This window comes from Sitophilus oryzae, unplaced genomic scaffold (assembly GCF_002938485.1).
Source record: "Sitophilus oryzae breed Bouriz unplaced genomic scaffold, Soryzae_2.0 scaffold_1532_pilon_pilon, whole genome shotgun sequence".
Classification (NCBI taxonomy): domain Eukaryota; kingdom Metazoa; phylum Arthropoda; class Insecta; order Coleoptera; family Curculionidae; genus Sitophilus; species Sitophilus oryzae.
Window position 1 is genome coordinate 503,722 of NW_022146206.1, and position 22,619 is coordinate 526,340.

The following is a 22,619-nucleotide window of genomic DNA, read 5'->3' on the forward strand; positions in this document are numbered from 1 at the left end:
TCAACCATTTCCAATTATGGTGTAGCCTTCCTCACATATTTTGATACTCTTTTTGTAGTTGGCTATGCGGGCCCAAGTTACTCCTGCTTATTTCCTAATATCATTGTCCCATTTCAGGTTCTAGGTAGAGACCTCGTGGATTGATTCCTCCTTCATGCTGTTTTTTTTAGTCAATCTGTTTTAGTCCATTCTGTCCGTTCTTCTTGCCAGGTGTCCTGTCCATTGCCATTTGAGGGATTTAACTCTGTGGATGACATCTATTACCTGGATCTTTTGTTGTATCTTGTATCCACTCTATTCTTTTACGCTCTCTTGGTTATTCCTAGCATATTTCGTTCCATTGAGCGATGTGCGTCCTGCAGTTTCCTTATTATGTCCGTTTTAACTGTCCAGGTTTCGCATGCATAGGTCATGACTGGTAGTACAGTCGGTTGGTTGAATGTTTTCTTCTATAGATAAAGTAGCATTCTAGATTTGAATATGACTGAGTTTCTTCCATAAGTACTCCATGCTAACTTAATTCTTCTGTTGATTTCTGGTAGTAGAGATCACGAGCTGTGTATTAATTGTCCCAAATATTTATATTCTTCTACTATTTACAGTGTTGTGTTGTTTATTAGAATGTATTTTCTTTCCACTAGTTCGTTGTGTTGAAATACCTACATATATCTAGTCACAGAACTATTTCCTTTTTTGAATGCTTTTTTATGTAATTAAATATTTTGCATAAGTAAAGCCGAGAGTAAAGCCAATAGAGCCAATAAATTAAACAGTTTTTTGTTTGAAAAAACGTTTAGCAGGAATTTTAGGTAGTTTAAATTCCAAAGATGGCGTTTCATATTGTGTAATTATAATTGGCATAAAGGTCTGATAGCATAGAAGATTCTTGCTGTGTTTTTGACATTTAAAACACTAAGTGCCTGAAAAAGTATTTTTTTTATTTAATAGTTACTTGGTTTTCAGCCTTTCACATTTAAATTCAACAGTTGTTATTATGTAGTCTATGAGATCTTATTTATGGTAAAAAATAACTCTTTAATTAAATCTCTATAATAAGTCAAATACTAAAGTTTATAATAAACTGAATTTACGAATTAAAGTTGATATATTTATATGTACACAGTTTCCAGGAAAAATAATGAAAATTGGGCTAAAATTAAAAAATATTAAACACATTAAATAAAAATAAAAAATTTGACGAAAACTTTTTCCGTTGCGTTTTTTGCATCTGAGTGTATAATAAGTTTTCAGCTATTAACTGTAACAAAAAAATAAATATACAGGGTGTTCCAGGCTGAGCGTGCATTAGAAGTTTCTAGAGAACCACAATATATCTAGATATCTAGATGTTTTACAGCGACATCTATCGATTAAAAATATTTTCAATATGGCACTTCCGGAAATACCGGAAGTTGACAGCAACTTTCGTATTTTAAATGGGTATCCCAATTTTTATTACATACTTAAATTCTCTGTAAAATTCTATGAATATTGATGTTAAACACTCTATACCTAACATTAACCGTTTTTGAGTAAAAATATTTAAGATTTTTGGACGAAAAAAACTACATGTCAAAAAAATTTGTACATATAGCCTAAAAGTCAAATTTAGTGATTACCACAGCTACTGTGATATAAAGAGAAGACATGTGGCTATCTATTTCAAAAATTAAATTATCGGAATGTCATATAATAATGGCGGTAGCTGTCATGGAATTGAGCGATTAAAAAATTACCATAACTCATTTTTTTTCAAATGGAAACCCACTTTTTATTCCGATGAAAGTAGATTTTTCATTTGAATACTTTATGACTGTACATGTTCCTATACTTAAAATAAATCGTTTTTAAGTTATTTGAGATTTAGTTTGAAAACGTATATTTTTCTTGATTTCATCTAGCTTCCTTTGTCATTAAGTGTCAAACAGCAATTTTAGGACATAATTTATAAAACTTTTTGGAGTGAAACTTCTTGCGCTGGGAGTAAAAATTCAAGGCCGTGACATACGAGCTAGCGATACGGCCCTGACACGAGCTAGTTGTAACGAAACGTGTTAACGCCTTAGAAATACGTACGATGTGTATTTGAATGACGCGACGTGTATTTGTGAGCAGTCCACGTTTTTATCAAAAACATTGATATTTTAATACAAATTTTTGTAAAAGTGAATCAAATTATTACGTGTAAAAAACCATATGTTACATGTAAAAAAACTATTTTTATTATTTTACTAATAAAACTGTTACACGTAAAAAACTATTTTTTTACGCGTCAAAAACTTATTGTTTCTGGTAAAAAAATTCTGGTAAAAAACTTTTTTACCCCCAAAAAAAATTACGTGTAAAAAACTATTTATTACACGTAAAAAACTAATTTTTACGCGTCAAAAACTTATTGTTTCTAGTAAAAAATCTTTTTTACCAAAAAAAAATATTTTTTACATGTAAAAAACTATTTGTTACACGTAAAAAACTAATTTTTACGCGTCAAAAGCTTTTTGTTTCTGGTAAAAAAAATCTGCTAAAAAACTTTTTTACCAAAAAAAAAAATTTTACGTGTAAAAAACTATTACACCTCAAAAATATTATTTTTTACGCGTCAAAAAATATTTGTTTTTGTTAAAAAAACTTTTTTACGCGGAAAAAAAAACACTCTTTACGCATAAAAAACTATTTTTTACGCGTAAGAAAATATTCCTTTAATTTATTACTTTTTCGACATTTCAAACTACACTTTTTCAAACATTTCCTTCAAAGTTTTGAATTTAATAGAATCTTTCTAAACAGTAGATCTCTATAAAAATGTTTTTAGATAATACCCTAAAATGAAAAAAAAATGCATAGTATTTAATTTACTTTTATTGTATTATTAAATATAACGTCCGCCTATGACGGGGTCTCATCTTAAAAATCGCTAAAGACGCTACAGAAAACAAACTGATTTGTTTTCATTTGCGTTTTTTGCGAGACACGCCGAACGCTACACGCTTTTGGTGGGGCCACTCCTATATAATCCTGTTATTTTGTTTTAGTCGCTAAAGACGCTTCAAGCTAAAAATGCAAAAAACGCTTTCTGTGTGGCCGTGGGCTAATGTTAGGTATAGAGTGTTTGATATCAAAATTCATAAAATTTTACAGAGAATTTAAGTATGTCATAAAAAATTGGGGTACCCTTTTAAAATAAGAAAGTTGCCAACTGTTGTCAACTTCAGGTATTTCCGGAAGTGCCGCCATATTGAAAATGTTTTTAATCGATAGATCTCATTGTTAAACAATGATGTGCAAAAAATCTCTGATCTAGATATTGTAGTTCTCTAGAAACTTCTAATGCACGCTCAGCCTGGGACACACTGTATAACACATGCAGTGTATGCATTTAAATATAATTCCTTATAGACAATATTCTTTACAGAAAGAAATTATCTCTTCATGTAACAGTAATTAAAATCCTAATAGTACCTTCTTTTCCTTATCTTCGACATTTGCATTGAACGATATGAAACTTTTTCTCACAATCACAATCACCTGTTTCCATACAATTAAGTACACTTTCTTTGACAATACAAGTACTGGTACATTGTCGGAATAATGGAGAAGATGAAAGATCAAAAAGAGAGATTCATAATTAATGCCAAGTAATAATTATAAAAAAAAGGAAAATTATCAGAAATTTTGTAAGACGTTACTAAAATAATTTTCATGTGCAGCGGCTACGAACTAATTAAAACTTCAAATAAGTTGTATCAGTGTAATTTCTGTTACGTCAAGGTGAGAAAGTTGGAAGAAATAAAATGCGGGTCTAATTTCGTCTACTTAACTACTTGCAGACTTTACTTGGCATACGTGTGTGTATGTCGTTATATTTAATACATTTTTATTTCTATAATAGTTCTTTTTCTCTTACTTTCCCTATTGGTAAAATAATATACTAAAATAATTCGCCACAATACACCAAAACACTTTTACTTCTGCAATGGACGCGTGGAGTTTCGCTAACATGGTGATTATCTATACTAATATTGTGCTAATATATAAAATCCTTAAGTGACTGACTCACCGATTAATCACGATCCTGCTCAAACCACTCAACGTAAGAAGCTCAATTTTGGCATACAGGTTGATTCTAGGGTGTAGAAGTTCGATAAGAAGGGATTTTTCTTTCGGACAACGGAACGAGAATGTGCTTTTCCGAACTACGGCTGATCAGTATCCATTGAAAAGGGAAATAAAAGAGCGTTTTTAGTGTCTGGAACAATGGGGCCAATGAAAAGGTTGATTTTAGTTGACTTTAGTATTAGTGCAGCTTGCGCTTTATAGGTTTTTTTTTGCGAAGTATACAAAGAAAAAACATATTTTGTTTTCCTGCTTGTACAAATCTACGGAAGTCGTTTGTTATAAGCAAGTCTAATAAGTACCATATGATCGAATAAATACGACGTCCAGTTGGCTTGGAAATGACGGTCGATGATTTTTTCCATATAATCTATACTAATATACAGATTGTTAACTGGACGGTTACTTATTGGGAAAAGAATGGCAACACTGCCTACGTTCCAAATGAGTACTAAGCTAAGTTGCCGACTCGTCCCGTCGCGTCGTCTCTCGACGAGCGGACCGAGGTTGCCATATTTCAACTATAAAGCTCTTGCCGCGAGTAATAAACACATTAACACCCTGTATAAAATTCTTAAGTGACTCTCTGATTAATCCCGATCCCGTTCAAACCACTCAACGTAAGAAGCTCAATTTTGGCATACAGATTGATTCTAGGGTGTTCGATAAGAAGGGATTTCTCGAAATACCAGATCCAAGGGGGTGAAACCACCCCTCAAATATTAGAATATTTTTAATTTAAAAACCGGTGAGTCTTTCGTAAAAACTCTTAAACACGTATATTTAATTTTGTTGTTTTACATATTTTAAGATTTTAAAAAAAATTATACAGGGTGTTTCGTAAAATATGACCATTAAGTAGCACGATTCTGCTTAAACTGCTTGACGTTTAAAGCTGATTAATGACAAACGGATTGACTGTGGGGTGTAGAGGTTCGATAAGGAAGGGTTTCTCGATTGTTTTTTCTCGTGCTGACATAAATGTGAAAAAATTTTATCCAATTTGTATGTTAATGGAAATTCTTGCTTTGCTTTATCATCACCATTACAAATGATTAATTCGACGCGAACGAATGATAAAATTGATAAATATAATAACATTGAATTATAGTGGTGAATTAGTGTTTTATTTTGCTGTTGTACCACCAAAAGTTCCAACCCCCAACTGTAATATTTAAGGGTAGCTAGTCTAATAATTAATGTAGAAGACTCATCTTTAGATGCGACCACTGTACTAAGTAGAGAAATGCATAATTATGACTGAGAGATAAACTAAATAACAGCAATAAAAGATATCAAACTTGGTCAATATTAAATTTTACATTTATTCTTTCAAATTTGAGAAAGAAAGAAAGCTAAACAAAATGTTTTCAGAAAGTCATAACAAATACTATTTTAATATTGGCACTGCCACAGAGTTTTATACAAATACACAGTTATCTACAAATTTTCAGCCTTTAGAAACAACTTGGAGGTGTTAAATAAAATACACCTCTGCGGGGTTCTCAGCGCTAGGTGTCCCGGAAGTGGAACTGCTGACTGTACCTTTGCTTTTTAACACTAAATTGCAATCGATTTTGAAAATACGAGCCTTCAGAAAACTCATGTTTTTGCACCCATCTTTTGGACTATTATTGAAGCTACAGAAAGAACAGCAGTAAGTGAAATAACAGAAGAGGACAAGTGACGGAAATGAGTGAGGCAAATGGAGTAATGTTAATAGTAAATTTGTAGATGTAAATAATAATTCGAGAGAAGAAGCTGGAGAAAAGTTAGGGTAAATAAATAATAAAATAAATAAATAAATCAAGTAATCAAGGTCAAAGAATGCCCAGAGAAGCTCAACAAATTAGGCAAAGAAAATAGAGTCCTCCTACTCTGGGTGCCTGCTCACCAAGGAATAGAAGGCATTGAAAAAGCAAACGATCTAGCTAGGAAAGGAGCGAACACTCTACTAACTGGACCAGAACCGTTCTGTTTTTCAAACGGGAACCAACTGAAAGCGGAACTAAAGAATCTGGAAGACTTCATCCGTAACTTGGAATGGGTGTCCTCCAACGCTCTGAGACACTCGAAAAAGTTCCTCAGAACTTACGACCGAGAAAAATCAAATGGATTTAAGTAAAAACAATATTCGGATTGTTACGGGGTTTCTAACAGGACATTGTCTCCTCAACGAACACCAGATTCTGTGGGGAAAATGGGGAAACACCAGAACACCTTATCACAGAGTGCGCCGAGACGACGACGGCTGATGTCGAGGATGGAGAGCTGGCCTCTGTGGAGCCGTCTCAGATACTGGCTTTTGTTAAAGCCCTGAGACTGTATGATGAGTTATAACTCGTTATAACTCAACACACGATAGATCTGTAAGGTCGCGGTGATTAACTCCCCTTCTAACCATTCTACATTCTAGGATAAATAGAAGAAAGAACTAAAGATAGATAGCGATTTTTAAAATTTTAAATAGTCAATAATGTCAACATTAGATACAGTTGTAAATTATATTAGTACACTTCCAGCGAATATATTTTATATAGGTTTACAGAGCAATACTTTCGGATTTGCCCTGGTAAAGTATTTTATGTAGGGAAGGAAATCTAATGACTCGGATTTGCGAGATGGAAGAAAACACGAAAAGGGAAGCGAAAAATTAGGCGACTATTTTCTTCCGTCGAAAAATAGGTTAGTATTTTCGTAATCTCGACTGATGCTAGTGGAAAATGTGATTATCTAACTGGTTTTAATGCAATTAACTAATCTTCGTGATCATAGAAAGGTACGAATGCAATTTTTACTACGTGAAAACGATAAAAAAGTATTATTATCCTGGTTATTCTTTGTTTCGGTCCTTATGTAATTCATTACCATTGCTTTTTGGTTTAATACCATGTATCTACATACCGAATAATTTAGTATATTTTTTGATAAAATAATCGTTTAGAATTTATTTATGATAGATGGCTTTAAAAATATTCATGTTTTAAGCATTTTATTAGGAAAAAAATGATTTATATCTATTTGCAGTGGTTCTGATTGAAAATTTTTTTGCGCACTTAGTAATTATTTTGTATTATATGATTTATTTGAAAGAGTATACATGATGAAAAATATTATTATTGAAGTGTAGTGCAAACCATTGTAATAATATTTTTTTTATTTTGTTTTTTATACAATGGTGTACAGGAAATGGGTAAAAGTCATGTAAACGCTTCAAGGCCAATACAATTATTTTTTGTAACCTCCGGTACCTGTAGAATATTAGAAAATAATATAATATGTTTAGGAACTTTCTACAAAAGGTTTCCTAATGGTTTGAAAGAGAAAAGAAAGCTATTTTTCTAATTAGAATAATACCAGGTCTATAGAACCCATTTTTTTAAACAGATACCTAATTTTAGATGTAGGTACAAAGGTTTGGTAAAAGTTTGAATTTCAAATAAAGTGAACGATAGTTGTGAAAAATAATAATATTCATTTTACCCATATTACTGTACGCTGATACCAATTTTATCTTTAAAAAGATATATTTTTAAACCCGTATTAACACCGGTCACTTTTAACACACCATTGACAAATTCATAGGGAGTGAGAATTTGAAATATTATCAGGAAGATCTTAAATACATATCGGTGATTGGAGAGAAAACCAAAATGATCGTACATCTTAGCTTACCCCGTCTCACCTTTGAGAGGGCTACCCTTCCATTTTTTATACGAACCTATATTGTATGGGCCATTATTATACAGGGCGTCCCACTTAAGATGGATAAAAGCCAATATCTTGGATATTTGTTGAGCGATCTTTTTCATTTTTGGCAGGAGGCTGTATGGCTATAAGACGTACATTTTGCCCAGAGTAAGAAATGCAATACCTCATAGACGTACGTTTTAATGGGGTTTGATATTTTTCGAGTCAAGAGTAAACTACCCTTAAGACAGTATTTATTTCAAATCTGATATCCTCCTTACCTAAGATACTTAAGTTTTAATTTTGATAAATATTGATACAGGGCGTGTCATTAAAATAAGACATTTCTATTTTTATTATTATTTTTTTAAGTACTTACGACGCCACTGGATAAACAACAGGTTTATTATCAATAACCAATTATATTGATAATTGGTTATAAAAAAACGATTATTAATTGTAATAATCGTTTTTTTTATGGTGGTTTGGTCGAAGATGTTGACTTTTAGTTCGTTATAGTTTTAAAATCTTTGTTTAGAGCATATTTTTCAAAGTTATTAGTGATTGTTTTAAATATCTAACTATTTGGATTGTTTAAAATATTTCTCAATAAAACGAATAAAAATCATATTTCAGATTCCATTGAAAACTGGGTTTTTTAATTATTTTGTAACTTATTTTATTTATTTGTATTAGCAAACTTAAAAACAATTTTTTAAAGTAAACAAAATAAATTGAAAATATTTAATTTTTTTGTATCGTATATTAATTATTATGGAAGCTATCTGAAAACTTAAATCGATTATTAATTGATAATTGGTTATAATTGGTTATTGATAATAAACCTGTTGTTTATCCGGTGGCGTCGTAAATACTTAAAAAAATAATAATAAAAATAAAAATGTCTTATTTTAATGACACGCCCTGTATCAATATTTATCAAAATTAGAACTTAAGTATCTTAAGTAAGGAGGATTCAATATAATTTATCAGATTTGAAATAGATGATTTATCTGATTTATCAGATTTGATGATTATAGTTTACTGTTGACTCGAAAAATATCAAACCCCATTAAATCGTATGATCTATGAGGTATCGCATTTCTTACCCTGGGCAAAATGTACGTCTGATAGCCATACAGCCTCCTGCCAAAAACGAAAAAGATCGTTCAACAAACAATCAAAGTATTGGCTTGTATCCATCTTAAGTGGGACACCCTGTATATAAAAGCTTATTGCTTTCTTTTTATAGTTCTACACTAAATCTTTAAATTGCTCTATTAATTTTTAAGATATTTCTATTTTAAAGCAACATTTTTGAAAACTAGTAACTTTGACTTCCCCTAAGACCGAATTTATGGAATAAAACTCTTAAATACAATCATTTTAGAATTTTAGAATTTAGAATTTAGAATGAGTGGGAGGGAATCACTTCGACCTTACAGATCCATTGTGTCCCTCTTTCTTGAATCATAACTCATCATACAGTCCCAGGGCTTTGACAAAAGCCAGTATCTGGGACGGTTTTATAGAGGGTAGTTCTCCATCTCCAATATCAGTCGTACCAAAATTCATGGCACGAATGGTTGTCGTCTCGGCGCACTCAGTGATGAGGTGTACTGGTGTTTCACCATCTTCCCCCACAGAATCTGCATTCGCCGTTTCTTCTTAGTTTCAATCTACTGAGGTGTTCATTGAGGAGACAGTGTCCTGTTAAAAACCCCGTGACAATCCGAAGATTGTTCTTACTCAGACCCAGGAAGACCTGTGATTTTCTTGATCATAAGCCCTCAGAAACTTCTTCGAGTGTCTTAGACCGTTGCAAGATTTCCATTCCAGGTTGCGGATGGAATCTTCCAAGTTCTTGAGTTCCGCCTTGAGTTGGTTACCACTTGAAAAGCAGAACGGTTCTGGTCCAGTTAGTGGAGTGTTCGCTCCTTTCCTAGCTAGATTATTTGGATTTTCATTGCCTTCTATCCCTTGGTGAGCAGGCACCCAGAGTAGGAGGACTTTGTTTTCTTTGCCCAATTTATTCAGCTTCTCTATGCATTCTTTGACCAATTTCGAATTGATTGATACTGAGTTGATCGTTTTTAACGCTGCTTGACTATCAGACAAGATGGCTATTTCTTGTTTCCGATAGTTCCTATCGAAGATAAGTTGTACGCATCTTTCGATAGCGTAGATTTCTGCCTGTAGGATACTAGGGTAAGTGCCCATTGGTTCGGAGTATTTAGCTTTCGGCCCAAACACTCCGATCCCTATTCCCGTATTGGTTTTGGAAGCATCAGTATACCAAGTTATGGTATGGTTTTTTAACTGCTGGGCAAGCGTTTCGCTCTTCCAATCCTTTTTATTGCTCAATACTACATTGAGATGTTTCTCAAAGTTGTACGTTCTTGGCATATCGTCCACTGGGAGTTGCAGGATGGTATTTCCTTTATGAGGGTGTTCCAAGCCCCTGATCTGACAATTCTCCCAGTACTAATTCCGTTAGTGACCATTCTAATCAATGTCGCATTGGCATATCTACCAATGACAATGTGCAGTGGTGTTAGATCTAGAATGACCTCCATTGCTGCTGTTGGACAGGTTCTCATGGCTCCTGTGATGCAAACGCATGTTAGTCTCTGGACTTTGCATAGGTTTAGCCTTGCCGTCCGTTGCTCTAGTTTTGTGTACCAGGCAACTGCTCCATAAGTAATCATGGGTCTTACTATCATGGTATACATCCAGCGCAAAATGTTAGGGAAGCAGCCCCATCTATTTCCGGCCATCTTCTGCATATCATGAGAGCCTTTATGGCTTTGCTGGTAGTGTTCTTAATATGCCTGTTCCACAGGAGTTTACTGTCCAGAGTTATTCCCAGGTATTTAACTTCCTGTGTTGGCAGTATTTCCTTTCCATCTAGTTGGATTCTTTTCAAGTTTTTCAGACTTCGCCTTCGGTGAATGGCACTATCGCGGTTTTGTCTGAGTTGATACTCAGCCCGACAGTCCTACACCATCTCTCAGTGATACGGAGTCCTCTTTGGATAATATCACACAAGGTGCCTTCATGTTTCCCCCGAGCGATCATGACTATGTCATCTGCATACCCAATGCAGTGTATTCCCGCTAGAGTTAATTCATCTAGTAGTTCATCCACCACCAAGCTCCACAGCAAAGGGGAGGTTACTCCACCTTGTGGAGTTCCTTGCGTTGTTTTAACAGCTACAGTTTTGGTGCCCATCTGAGCCTCTGCTGTTCGTGTTGACAGCATTTCCCAAAACCAGCGAATAATAGTTCTGTTCACCCCTCTTGTTTCTAGAGATCGCCTGACCACCTTATGTGGTATATTGTCAAACGCCCCCGCAATATCCAAGAAGGCACAAATTGCTGTTTCTTTGCTATCCAGACTTGTCTGTATTAGCTCCGTTAATTGGTACAGAGCAGTTTCTGTGGACTGCCCGTTCTATATAGCCATACAGCCTCACTGCCAAAAACGAAAAAGATCGCTCAAAAACTACAACCAAGATGACGAATGCATGCCGACTATCATGCAGTGGTTTAACCTTTAGATGATTTTCTCCAATATGGTTGTCAACTACTTTCTCCAGCGTTTTTAGTATGAACGATGTGAGACTAATAGGCCTAAATGACTTTGGATTTGTCCAGTCAGTTTTGCCTATTTTGGGTATGAAGATTACTTTTGCTCTTCTCCATGTGGTTGGTATATAAAAGACAATCATTTAGAGAAATGTAAGTTTTTCTCCTATCTCGCGATACGTTTTTGAGATCTTTGTAATGGTATTTTTTGTCTAAGAAATTTTCTCTATTGCTATTTCTCAAATTGTCACCCTTGTACAAATTATACATTTTAACACATCCTAAACAGTTATATTCCACTGTTTATATAAAGGTAAGTGTTATTTATGTTATTAATTTCTTTACTACATTATTCCATCTAAATCCGCAAACTAAGTTCTTACAATTTCCTTTTCCCTAGCCAACAAGAAGGAAATTATTTCTATATTTATGACCAGTTTAACTTTAATGGATTTTGAAGTGAGTTAATGAAACAGGTGTATTTTACCTTGAAATATAACACGTAATCGTAACCGGTAGTATTTTGTAAATAATTTTTGTCGATATGAAATAGACAGGCTATCATAACTGGCAGAAAACTAGTACATTGTAGATTGTAGAAATACAGTATTATTAAATTTCTTATTTATCTTTTCGAATTGAAGGATATACACATTGTTTCAACGAATAAACATAATCAGGAGATGTATACAGGGTGGCGCACCTCATTCGCCTCGGTTGATTATACGAAAACGGAAAGATGTAGAAACAGAATATTTTATGGGTATATGTGGGAAGGCAATGTTCATAATTTATAATTATTTTGAGATGTACAGGGTGTGTCAGAACTAAGATCCATACCAAAGTTATATTTTTTCTTATGGAACACCCGGTATTTTATTTCATTTTTGGATTCTTGGACATAAAATAAGGCATTTACTATAAGGGTTTAATATGTTTAAAAGCTTTGGTTTTTAAGATATTTAAAGATATTTAAATATGCATGCTATAATGAATAAGTTTGTCAACACCTTGTACATTACCTTTCAGAATTAATTCTTGCGCTGACTTTCAAGCCAGAGAAATAAACTTTACTAAAAAATTTGATTGCTTCTCTAAATATATACAGGGGTATCGAAAATTGCTGGTCTATTTTAAATATCTATTTTACATAAAAACTTTGTTATTTAAAATGCAACACTATGTATTTTTTTTAATAAGTTGAAGCAGATTTCAATGCTCTTTCAAACTATATTAGGGTTTCCTATACCTATCTGGCTCAAATTTTGAATAAAAAGTGATTTTTCAATTTTTGTAATCAAGATGGCTGGTGTTACCATGGCAATTTTCTAGTGACACTTAGTAGCTATTTTCAAAATCGACATTAGTTTATGGACTTTATTTAAATTCATAACAGGTTATTTTTATTTAATTTACCTACAATAAGGTTAAAAAGTAAGTATTTATTATTTTATCAAGAAAAACTAATTAGTATCTGCTGGCGGAAGGAATGGATATGTTACTAGTGATTAGTGATTTTATTCTGTGAGGACAATTGCTTGTTGGCCTGAAGGGTTTATGCTCAGATATCCAAATAAAAATTTTCTTGACAAGCGTTCCTTTGAAAAGCTACTTTTCGTATTTCGCAGAGCAGATGGTGGTATATGAAAAACATATTAGGCAAAAACCTGTCATTGGAAGTGAATAAAATGAATTTGCCTTAATTGGTTCTTTTATAGAAAATCCAATATATCTAGGTCATCGTAATATAAATCAAAAAGAACTACTTCTTTATTTTTCTTGATAAAATAATAAATACTTATTTATTAAACTATTGTAGGTAAATTAAATAAAAGTAAACTGTTATAAATTTAAATAAAATACATAAACTAATGTCGGTTTTGAAAATAGCTACTGTCAATGGCAAATTGCCATGACGACACCAGCCATCTTCATCTTGATTGCCATCTTATTGAAAAATCGCTTTATATTCAAAATCTGAGCCAGATAGGTAAAGGAAACCCTAATGTAGTTTGAAAGAGCATTTAAATCTGCTTCACCTTATTTAAAAAAATACATAGTGTTGTATTTGAATTTGAAATAAAGAAGTTTTTACGTAAAATAAATATTTAAAATAGACCAGCAATTTTTGATACCCCTGTACACATTTAAAGAAGCAATATTTTTTTTTGTAAAGTTTATTTCTCTGGCTTCAAAGTCAGCACAAGAATTAATTCTGAAATGCAATGTACAGGGTGTTGACAATATTTTTTATTATAACATGCATATTTAAATATCTTTAAATATCTCAAAAACCAAAGGATTTAAACATATTAAACCCTTATAATAAATGCCTTATTTTATGCCCAAGAATCCAAAAACGAAATAAAATACCGGGTGTTCCATAAGAAAGAATATAACTTTGGTATGGATCTTAGCTCTGACACACCCTGTACATTTGAAAATAATTCTAAATTATGTACATTGCCTTTCTACATACTTTCAAACATAAAAACTTTGTTTCTACATCTTTCCGTTTTCGTATAATTAACCGAGGCGAATGAGGTGCGCCACCCTGTATTTAATTTAATTTATTACAGGTTAATTAATTAGATTCAAACTTTTTTATTACTCTTTCTTGAAAGTTGTTTATGCCATTCCGTGAATTCAATTGAACGTCATTTGGGTTTTGTAAGTCATTTGAAATGATTCTTGATGCTAACAGTGGTAAATACAGAACTAAATATCGTTTTGGAATTTTAAATTTCTGGCTGTTCATCTGGTATTCGCTGAGATGCTGCAAACTATTCCTAGTTAGTCCCTGGATTAGTCTGGACACATTTGTTGCTAGCCAGGTTAACAAACTTTAAGTTTTAATCATCTGGTGGACTAGAATTCAAAATAAAGTGTTTTGCTTAACTAGCTTTATTTTACTTTTTTGTTACTCTCTCCTCCATTGTTACTTAATTGTAATAATGTATGATTTTTGAAATTGGAGTCTAAAGTTGGTGTATGTTATTGTTTAGGTTTTTTGGATTTGCACATAAATATTCATATTGGTGCATTTCTTTTTCTTTATGTTGATACAAACATGAATGATCATAGCTAGATGCCTCTAAATGGACGAAATCTACAGGATTTTTCTTAATTATGTGTCGATTGGAACCAAACTCGGCACGTAGATAGAGGTACCCGAATGGAGTCTTCAGATAGACAGACAGACAGATAGATAGACAGACGGAAGTAAGAAGGAGACTTCAAACATGCCCACCTAGTGCACACATATTTTTTATTTTGATTTGCAAGACTTTCTTTGTGATTGATATTTTTTTGTATCTAGACAAGGTTCTTATTAACTTTTATTCAAATTATGATGAACAGGTTCAAATTATATGAAAATAATGTCGCAAAATACAATGTATCCTGTAAGCTGTCCCCTGAATACAGGCAATCCCATTTATATATTTTTAAAATTATGAATAAAGATGCCCATTCTATTTTAAGGGAAAATTGTATAAATCTTTTTAAAGAACTCATTAAAATAAAGTAAATTATTCATTTTAAATAGTTTCTATAGGTTTCTTTATTAAATGAGAAGTAAAAGTTTACGTTCTTTCATTAAACGATCATTTTTAATGATTGCGTCATATTTAGGGTGTGCTTTTTGTAGATTTTTATACAGAACGAACTTTAGGATGCTTTTGATAGACCTGTATGTCGAAGAAAATAATGATGTTCTAATATAATAATAATTTGGTAATATTTTATTTATCATAATTAAAAACGTTGAAAACGTTTTTAAGTTCGTTAAGTTCAAATCGTTGAAACTTATAATGGAGAAATTGCTTTATTTTAAAAGAACATGTAAAAAAGTTATATTGATGTTTTTCGCTAAAGTAAAATGGGAAACATGGGAAAATTTAATCATCTTAAAAAAGTCTAAAATTTACATGGGTTTTTTGTAGGTGTACCAAAATATAGGCTTTGATGTACTCGTAATTATTTATGTAAAGTAGTAAAGTAAAATTTATGAGTTTTCTGTTTGGAAGTTTTAATGAATTTTAATTAATTTTAATTGTAAATCTTATTACAGTCGAATATAACGGGTACCTCTCAAAAGTGGTTCACCTCTCAAAAGTGGGTACCTCTCAAAAGTGGTATATTTCTACTTTAATCGAGAGAAAATGACACTCTTAATAGAATGGCGTATCATATGTCAACTTTTGACATTTTGGCTTACAAAAAAATCGTATTTTAAATGTCAATTAGTGACATGGCTGTGTTAAAAACACTAATTTTTAATAAAGGAGCTTTGGAAAAATGGATTTGATCATCTAGTGTTTTTCGTGTCTTGTCCTAGTCGGTTAAAAGATGCCTAAATCGTTTCTAATCATATCTCAATTTTTTCGAATAGAACAAACGTGGCTCATTATCATATTTGAAAAAAGGCATTTTTTTACGAATAATTTGTTACCACACACTTACAGTATTTCAAGTCGAATTGTCGCTATGAACCGCATGTTACAATTTCAATTAAACCATATTCGAAAATGTCAAAAGTTGACATATGATATGTCATTCTATTCAGAATGGCATTTTCTACTGAATAGAGTAAAAATCTATCGAGGATGCCATTTAAAAATCAAAAGTTGTAGTCATTTACGGTGAAACAGGAAGTGATCAAAAACAATTGAATCGTCAATAAATCCTAATTTATGTCATATACTAACATATTAAATCTCGTTTTTTTATCTGAAAAAATAAAAAAGTTATAGGGGATGAACCACTTTTTAGACGCACCCGGTATATTTAAAATAGCAATGGAATTGCAACGAAATATTATCTTTAAAAATTTATATGGGTTTTTCTATGTTTAAGTCGGCAATTTAACACACAGTATATTATTCTTCAATTGGCTGAATTGCATGACAACATTTATATACGTACATCTTTTAAAGCTATTTTTCGATTAATAAGTAACCTTTCAGGTTAATTCCTAAATGTCAAATATGAAAGTATTACTTTTACGTAATTACTTTAACTGACCAATTTCCTTTGTAATAAATACTATTCTTCCTAGTAACCTATACGCTATTATGACACAAATTCTTATATTTTTTCCACTTACCAAACTCCTGATCCTTCCTGGCGATTGTGGCGAATTCAGCGTCACCTTGCCCAATCCTGTCGGCGGCTTGGTGGTGATTTTCACCGATGCGGGTCGATGATGCATCGGGGTGGATTTGCCACCGTCACGACTTTCACCCCTCTCCATGAAGGAGCGGCCCCGTCGCAGCAAACGGGGGTTGTTGGCGGACTGCCGACTTTCATCGTTGTTTGGTGACGGCGCTGGTGCTGCCCTCGAGGGTCTAGCAGCAGCAGGAGGAACTACTGAGACGTGTCTTCCGCGTTCCTGGCTGGAAAATGGGGTATCGATTCAAGTCGGTGTAGGTTTCTGGGTTTATGGGGACCGGAAGAGTGGGATATGGACAGGGTTGTGTTTTTAGTTTTAGGTTTGTTTCTAGAGGGTCCAGCAAGAGTGCGTCGACCATCTGTAGCTCCTAGAATAAAAAACTTGGAAATTTTGTTTAAGTGTAAACCTAAAGTATGTACAATACGAGGATGTATTTCAGGAAAATATTTTAACTTCTATAGGGTGGCTCAAAAACGTTTGAGTGGATCGAGCGGAGATTTTTTTAAACGGAACACCCTGTATATTATTGCATTTTTAGGTTCCTTTCAGATCACTTTACATAATCCTAAGATATGAGTAAATACAGGGTGATTCTTAATTTATAGGCATAAACTTGGGAAATTATTGCTGATGTCAAATAATGACTAATAATGAAAAAAAAAAGTTAGTAAACTATTTTTATTTACGGGGATAACAAACTATTTAAAATAAAAACAAAAAACGTAAATTTCATTAAATTGAATGTGCACTAAATATTTTTATTTACGGAGATAACAGACTATTTGAAATAAAAACAAAAAACGTAAATTCCATTAAATTGAATTTGTGCATTTACTGATAAAGTTGATAAATTTTTGTGAAAAAAAACTTATTTATTTCAATTACAATTATAAATATTTCAATTATAAATATCACAAATTATTTCCGAATCTAAAAATATTTTACTAACATTTTTTTCCATTATTAGTCATTATTTGTCATCAGCATATAATTTCCCAAGTTTATGCGTATAGGTTAAGAATCACCCTGTATGTTTCGATAGTTCCAGATAAATAAATAAAAAGAATATATTTTTTTCAGCCCTTCTTAAAAAATATTAAAAATATAAGAACTGTCCTGAAATCAAAACTATATTAGGTATTTACTTTAGATGGTCTAAATTTACTTTGCTATAAACATTGCAATCTTAAATCATACAGGATGTTCATTTTTTATTTATTTATTAATGTCTCTGAAACTATCGAAATATATTTACTCATATCTTAGGAATATGTAAAGTGGTCTGAATAGAAGCCAAAAATGCAGTAATATACAGGGTGTTCCATTTAAAAAAAAATTCCCGATCCACTCACACTTTTTTGAGCCGTCCTATAGAAGTTTTAAATATTTCCTGAAATACATCCTAAAACATTCTTCAGGTTTGCACTTAAACAAAATTCCCAAGTTTTTTATTCTAGGAGCTACAGATGCCCAACGTGCTATTGCCGGACCATGTATATTCTTATACCATGTGTTCCAACTTAAATGGTGTTGTGAAATTATAAATGAACCATTTATTTTTGTTTTGGGGTTTTTGTACAATATTATTATATTGGCAGAGATGCATCGTTTGGTGCAAAAACAACCTAAATACGAGTACCGCGTATAATTCGTTACTATGTTTGACCTGTTTAGTGCAGAAATAACCCAGGTGACATCACTTGAGTTGTTTTTGTAGGAAATCTAGTCTGTTCCATAAGGAAATCAATGAGAATGTTACCGAGTTACGCTTGTTTTGTGACAATTGCCCTGGGCAAAATAAAAATCATTGCATGCTTAAAATGTGCATGGCCCTTAAAGCGACAAAGCGTTTCGAGAAAATTTCACAATTTTATCCAATTCGGGTTTCAAGTTAAGAAGGTTTGACAGGTTGTATAATGTGCATCAGTACATTGAATTAATAGTTCTGGTTAGTGCTAAAAACATATTCACAGTTAAAGAAGTGGCCACTAATGATATTTTAAATTTTAAAAAATGGTGGCCAATATACTACAAGTTATGTTACGTATCGGACGGCAAAAAGACCGGAACGAAAAAAATCAGTTTCTGGTATCTAAGTATCACCACATAGTTCATGAGAAAAATAATGTTATCAGAGCCTGTGAATATATAAACGGTTTTACTTGGCATGAATTTAGTGATTTTCGATAACCAAAAACATCAAAAGCAATGATAAAATTTCCTACTGAACGAGTCCACAAAGGTCCACTGCCAATACCCGCGGTCAAATTGGATGATATTGAAACTTTGTTACGCTGGGTGCCTTATGAATATCAGGATTACTATTAAGCATATTTTGAATACACATGCTCGTAAACCGGAAAAGGTTAAAAATCGGTAATAGAAATTAGTAGGATAAGCACCAATTAAGTTTTATAAACTGCGATTAATACAAAAAATGTTTTTTTATGTCTTACGTACAGTTTTTTAACATCAAATTTTAAGACCCAAAAAATATTTTTTTCTTTTTTTTTTTGTTTAATACCAAATAAATATGTCCAAATAACATCTCCAAATCAGTTCAGGAAAATATCACAAGTTGATAAAATTAAACGTTTTTTTCATTTCCTGAAAAATTAGCAAAATGTCGCTTAGGGCGTTTCAAAAATAAACGATTCAAATATTTCGGCAAAACTTGTATTGTAATTCTTATGCCAGTTCTATTTATACTTACATTGATACATTATCTACACTGTCATGTCCTTGTTTGCTTTTGGAAAGAGTGACGTAAGGAGTGGTTCCTACCTCACCTTTCAGTCTTAAACTGTTGTGCCTGCGAAATGGTACAGGAGACGATGGTACTGGTATTCTAGATTCTGGTGTTTTCGAATGATTGGTCGAAAACATTTTACCACTCATGATTTGTTTTTTTGACGTTTAGTAGTCTGAAAAAAAAATACAGTGTCATGTTTTGTTTTACAATTTGCCAAATTATTGTGTCAGTAATAGTATATTGTTTTATTAGGAGTAAAAATTATACTTTTTGTGGCGAGGCTGTACGTTTGACGTTACATGCGAGAAAAGCGTTACAGGCGTTTGACGTTACATTTTTAATCATCAGCAGATGACTAAAAACTAGTTTTTAAGTAAAAGTGTTTCGGTGTATTGTGGTGATTTAGTTTTTTATTTTGCTGTGTAAAGCCACCAAAAGCTCCAATCCCCAACTGTAATTTGAAACGTTCCAAATAATATAATAGTTATTAATGATACAAGTTCGATACGAACGTAATTTTTTTCATCGAAACACAAGTTTCATTGAAAAGTTCGTATCGAACGTGTATCATTCAAAATTTAATCTACGACGCGACACGAGGGACGATCCACAGAGATTTGATTTAATTTAAAATATCAGAGTTATCCTCATAAAAATTAAAATTCAAAATTATCAGGTGCCCATATTAGTCGACGCCGTGGTAACCGTGCTTGTTGATTGTTTCCATTTTGACTTTGACAACTCAATTATTGATGTTCAATTTTGTGTTAAATGTTCAGTTTTAGCAAAAAGCAAAAAATAATATTAATATGGGTGATTCTGATTCTGAAAGTGTCCCTTCGGATATTGAACGCATTGCGCAAAACGTTGTCGATTCCCTACATCCCGAAAAATCAAGACAAACGTACGAGTAAGCCTATGTAAAACTTGAAGATTGGTGCAAAGGGAAAGGAATCAAGAATAGTAGTAACGAAAAGGATCTCCTGGCATATTTTGAACATCTTTCAAAACATAGGAAGGCTTCATCACTTTGGGTATATTATTCCATGCTACGTTCAGTTATATCAGTGAAGAAAAATACAGATATTAGTAAGTACGTCCATTTAATTGCATTTCTAAAAAGAAAATCGGAAGGATTTCGGTCAAGAAAATCGAGAATTTTAAGAAAAGAAGACATAACTCGTTTTTTGTTGGAAGCCGATGATAAAACTTATTTCCTGACAAAAGTTTCATTGATAGTGGGACTTGCGGGAGCCTGCCGGCGTATCGAGTTGACAAATCTGCAGCTGCAAAATGTTAAAGATGAAGGACAATGCATTCATGTCATTATTCCATTTACGAAAACAAAGATATCACGAGATTTTTTATAACGAAAGGGAATGTTGAAGGAATAAATATGGTGGAAATGGTTCGAAGATATATAGCGATGCGGCCAAGCAACACAGAGCATACTCGATTTTTTTGTGGGGTACAGAAATGGAAAATGTATTAAGCAACCCGTTGGCATTAATACTTTAGGGAAAATGCCGTATAAAATAGCATTGTTCCTAAGTCTTCCAAATCCACAACAATACACTGGACATTGTTTCCATAGATCGTCTGCGTCATTGCTTGCAGATTCAGGAGTGGATTTATTAACTGTTAAAAGACATGGTGGTTGGCGCTCTAACACAGTGGCAGAGAGCTATATAGAAAAATCCAAATAAAATAAGAAAAAAGTGTCATGTAATGTTTTGGGTAACATTTCTGGCAATGATGGATCTTCAACAAGTTCAAGCACTCAGGAAATAAATTTACTTTCTAAAAATACAACTCACATGTCATTGTCTGGAATTAATTTAACCAATTGTACTGATATTATAATTAATGATTACAATAAATAAACGTATTTAGGTACCTTTTTTTGCATGTTTCTTATTTTAAAATTTGCGTGTTATTATGAATTCATAATAACACTCATAGATAAATGCAACAATTTTCAAAAGTTTTGGGTCGCGACCGTTGCGAGAATAGGGCCAAATAGTGTTTACATTGTCCTTATGGGCACTTTCCAATCTAAACTTGTTTCATTTATCTATGATAGCACTAGTGCTATTATGAACGCCATAATGACATCCAAATGACAATGTTAAATGTGTCATCATTGTGTCATAATGACATTGTCGTAGAAAAGTAGGTAATACATTGTAAGTAATTATATATCGAGAAACTATGGTTACGCTCGTTGAATTTGACACTTTATGTCAGTTTAATAATATATTTTCGTACTTTTATACTAGTTTTATGCTTAGGCGTAAAAGTGCTTTACTTTTATGCCTAGGAAAGTGCCTAGGCTTTAAAATGACTTTTCTATATTGTCAATCACGTCGCAAAAATTAATACTGTTGTGACGTTCGAAAAAAAAATATATATTTATAGTGTCATTTTTTGTTCCATAACTTGCCAAATTATTGTGTCAGAATATATTAAATATCACATATTCAGTAAACCTTGACCATAATGTAAAATATTTTTTTACTCGTTAAAATAGCGGCTTTGCAGCATTTATTGTCAATTTAAGTGTTAGGTATCTTAAAATTAATTTCAATTGTTTTAAAATGTAAAATCTAAATATTACCTTGAATTTATGTTTAATATAATATTGTTACAAAATCAATCTAAATATAACTGTTCTAATTATAATTTTAACTGAGCGAAACACAATTGTTGTTTATGATTGTAACAAAATTATACTACCTAGCCCCATATAATAATATAATATACTTTAGCAATACATTTAAAACTTCCCAATACGGACATTTTTGTATGGGAGGCTTAAAACACGAAAATCTTTAAACTAAATCGCACGAGACTTCAAATCGTTCGAAGTGATAATCTGTGGTAATTTCAATTGAACTCTGACACTTGGCTGACATTGACGTGTACGGTTCCTTTTTTCTAAATATTTTCATTATTTTGTGTGTTTTTGTGACAAATTTCGAACTTGATTTTGTTCTTCTTTTTATTTAAAATGCAACCTGAAGTACTAGATTATATAGTTATAAATAATCTTTTCACCGATCAAGAATTTACGAATAGGCTGGAAGATATTCAAAATGTGTAAAACGTTTAAAAACGTATTCGAAACATTGACTCGTTCACAAATTCGTGAAAATAAATTAGTCAGATGTTTGTAAAAGGTCTCTAATTATTTTGAGTTTCCTCGTATCAGTAATTTTCAGGTTTGTAATATGTACTAAATGATAATAAATAGATTAAAACTTATATTTCACGAAACAGCGCGGGCATTACAGATTGTTGTTAG

The 22,619-nt window shown here is 32.4% G+C and overlaps 1 protein-coding gene across 3 annotated transcripts in view; it reads right to left on the reverse strand.

The window, feature by feature from the left end:
- LOC115878832 (myosin-9) overlaps positions 1 to 22,619 on the reverse strand; it is a 53,799-nt gene that overhangs the window by 25,660 nt on the left and 5,520 nt on the right. For all 3 annotated transcript variants that reach the window (XM_030895440.1, XM_030895441.1, XM_030895439.1), the window contains exons 2-3: positions 19,277 to 19,487; positions 16,498 to 16,786 (exon numbers count right to left, since the gene is read on the reverse strand). In XM_030895440.1, the coding sequence (XP_030751300.1) occupies positions 16,498 to 16,786; positions 19,277 to 19,461 (474 nt within the window). In that variant the 5' untranslated portion in view covers positions 19,462 to 19,487. The remainder of the gene's footprint in view (positions 1 to 16,497; positions 16,787 to 19,276; positions 19,488 to 22,619) is intronic.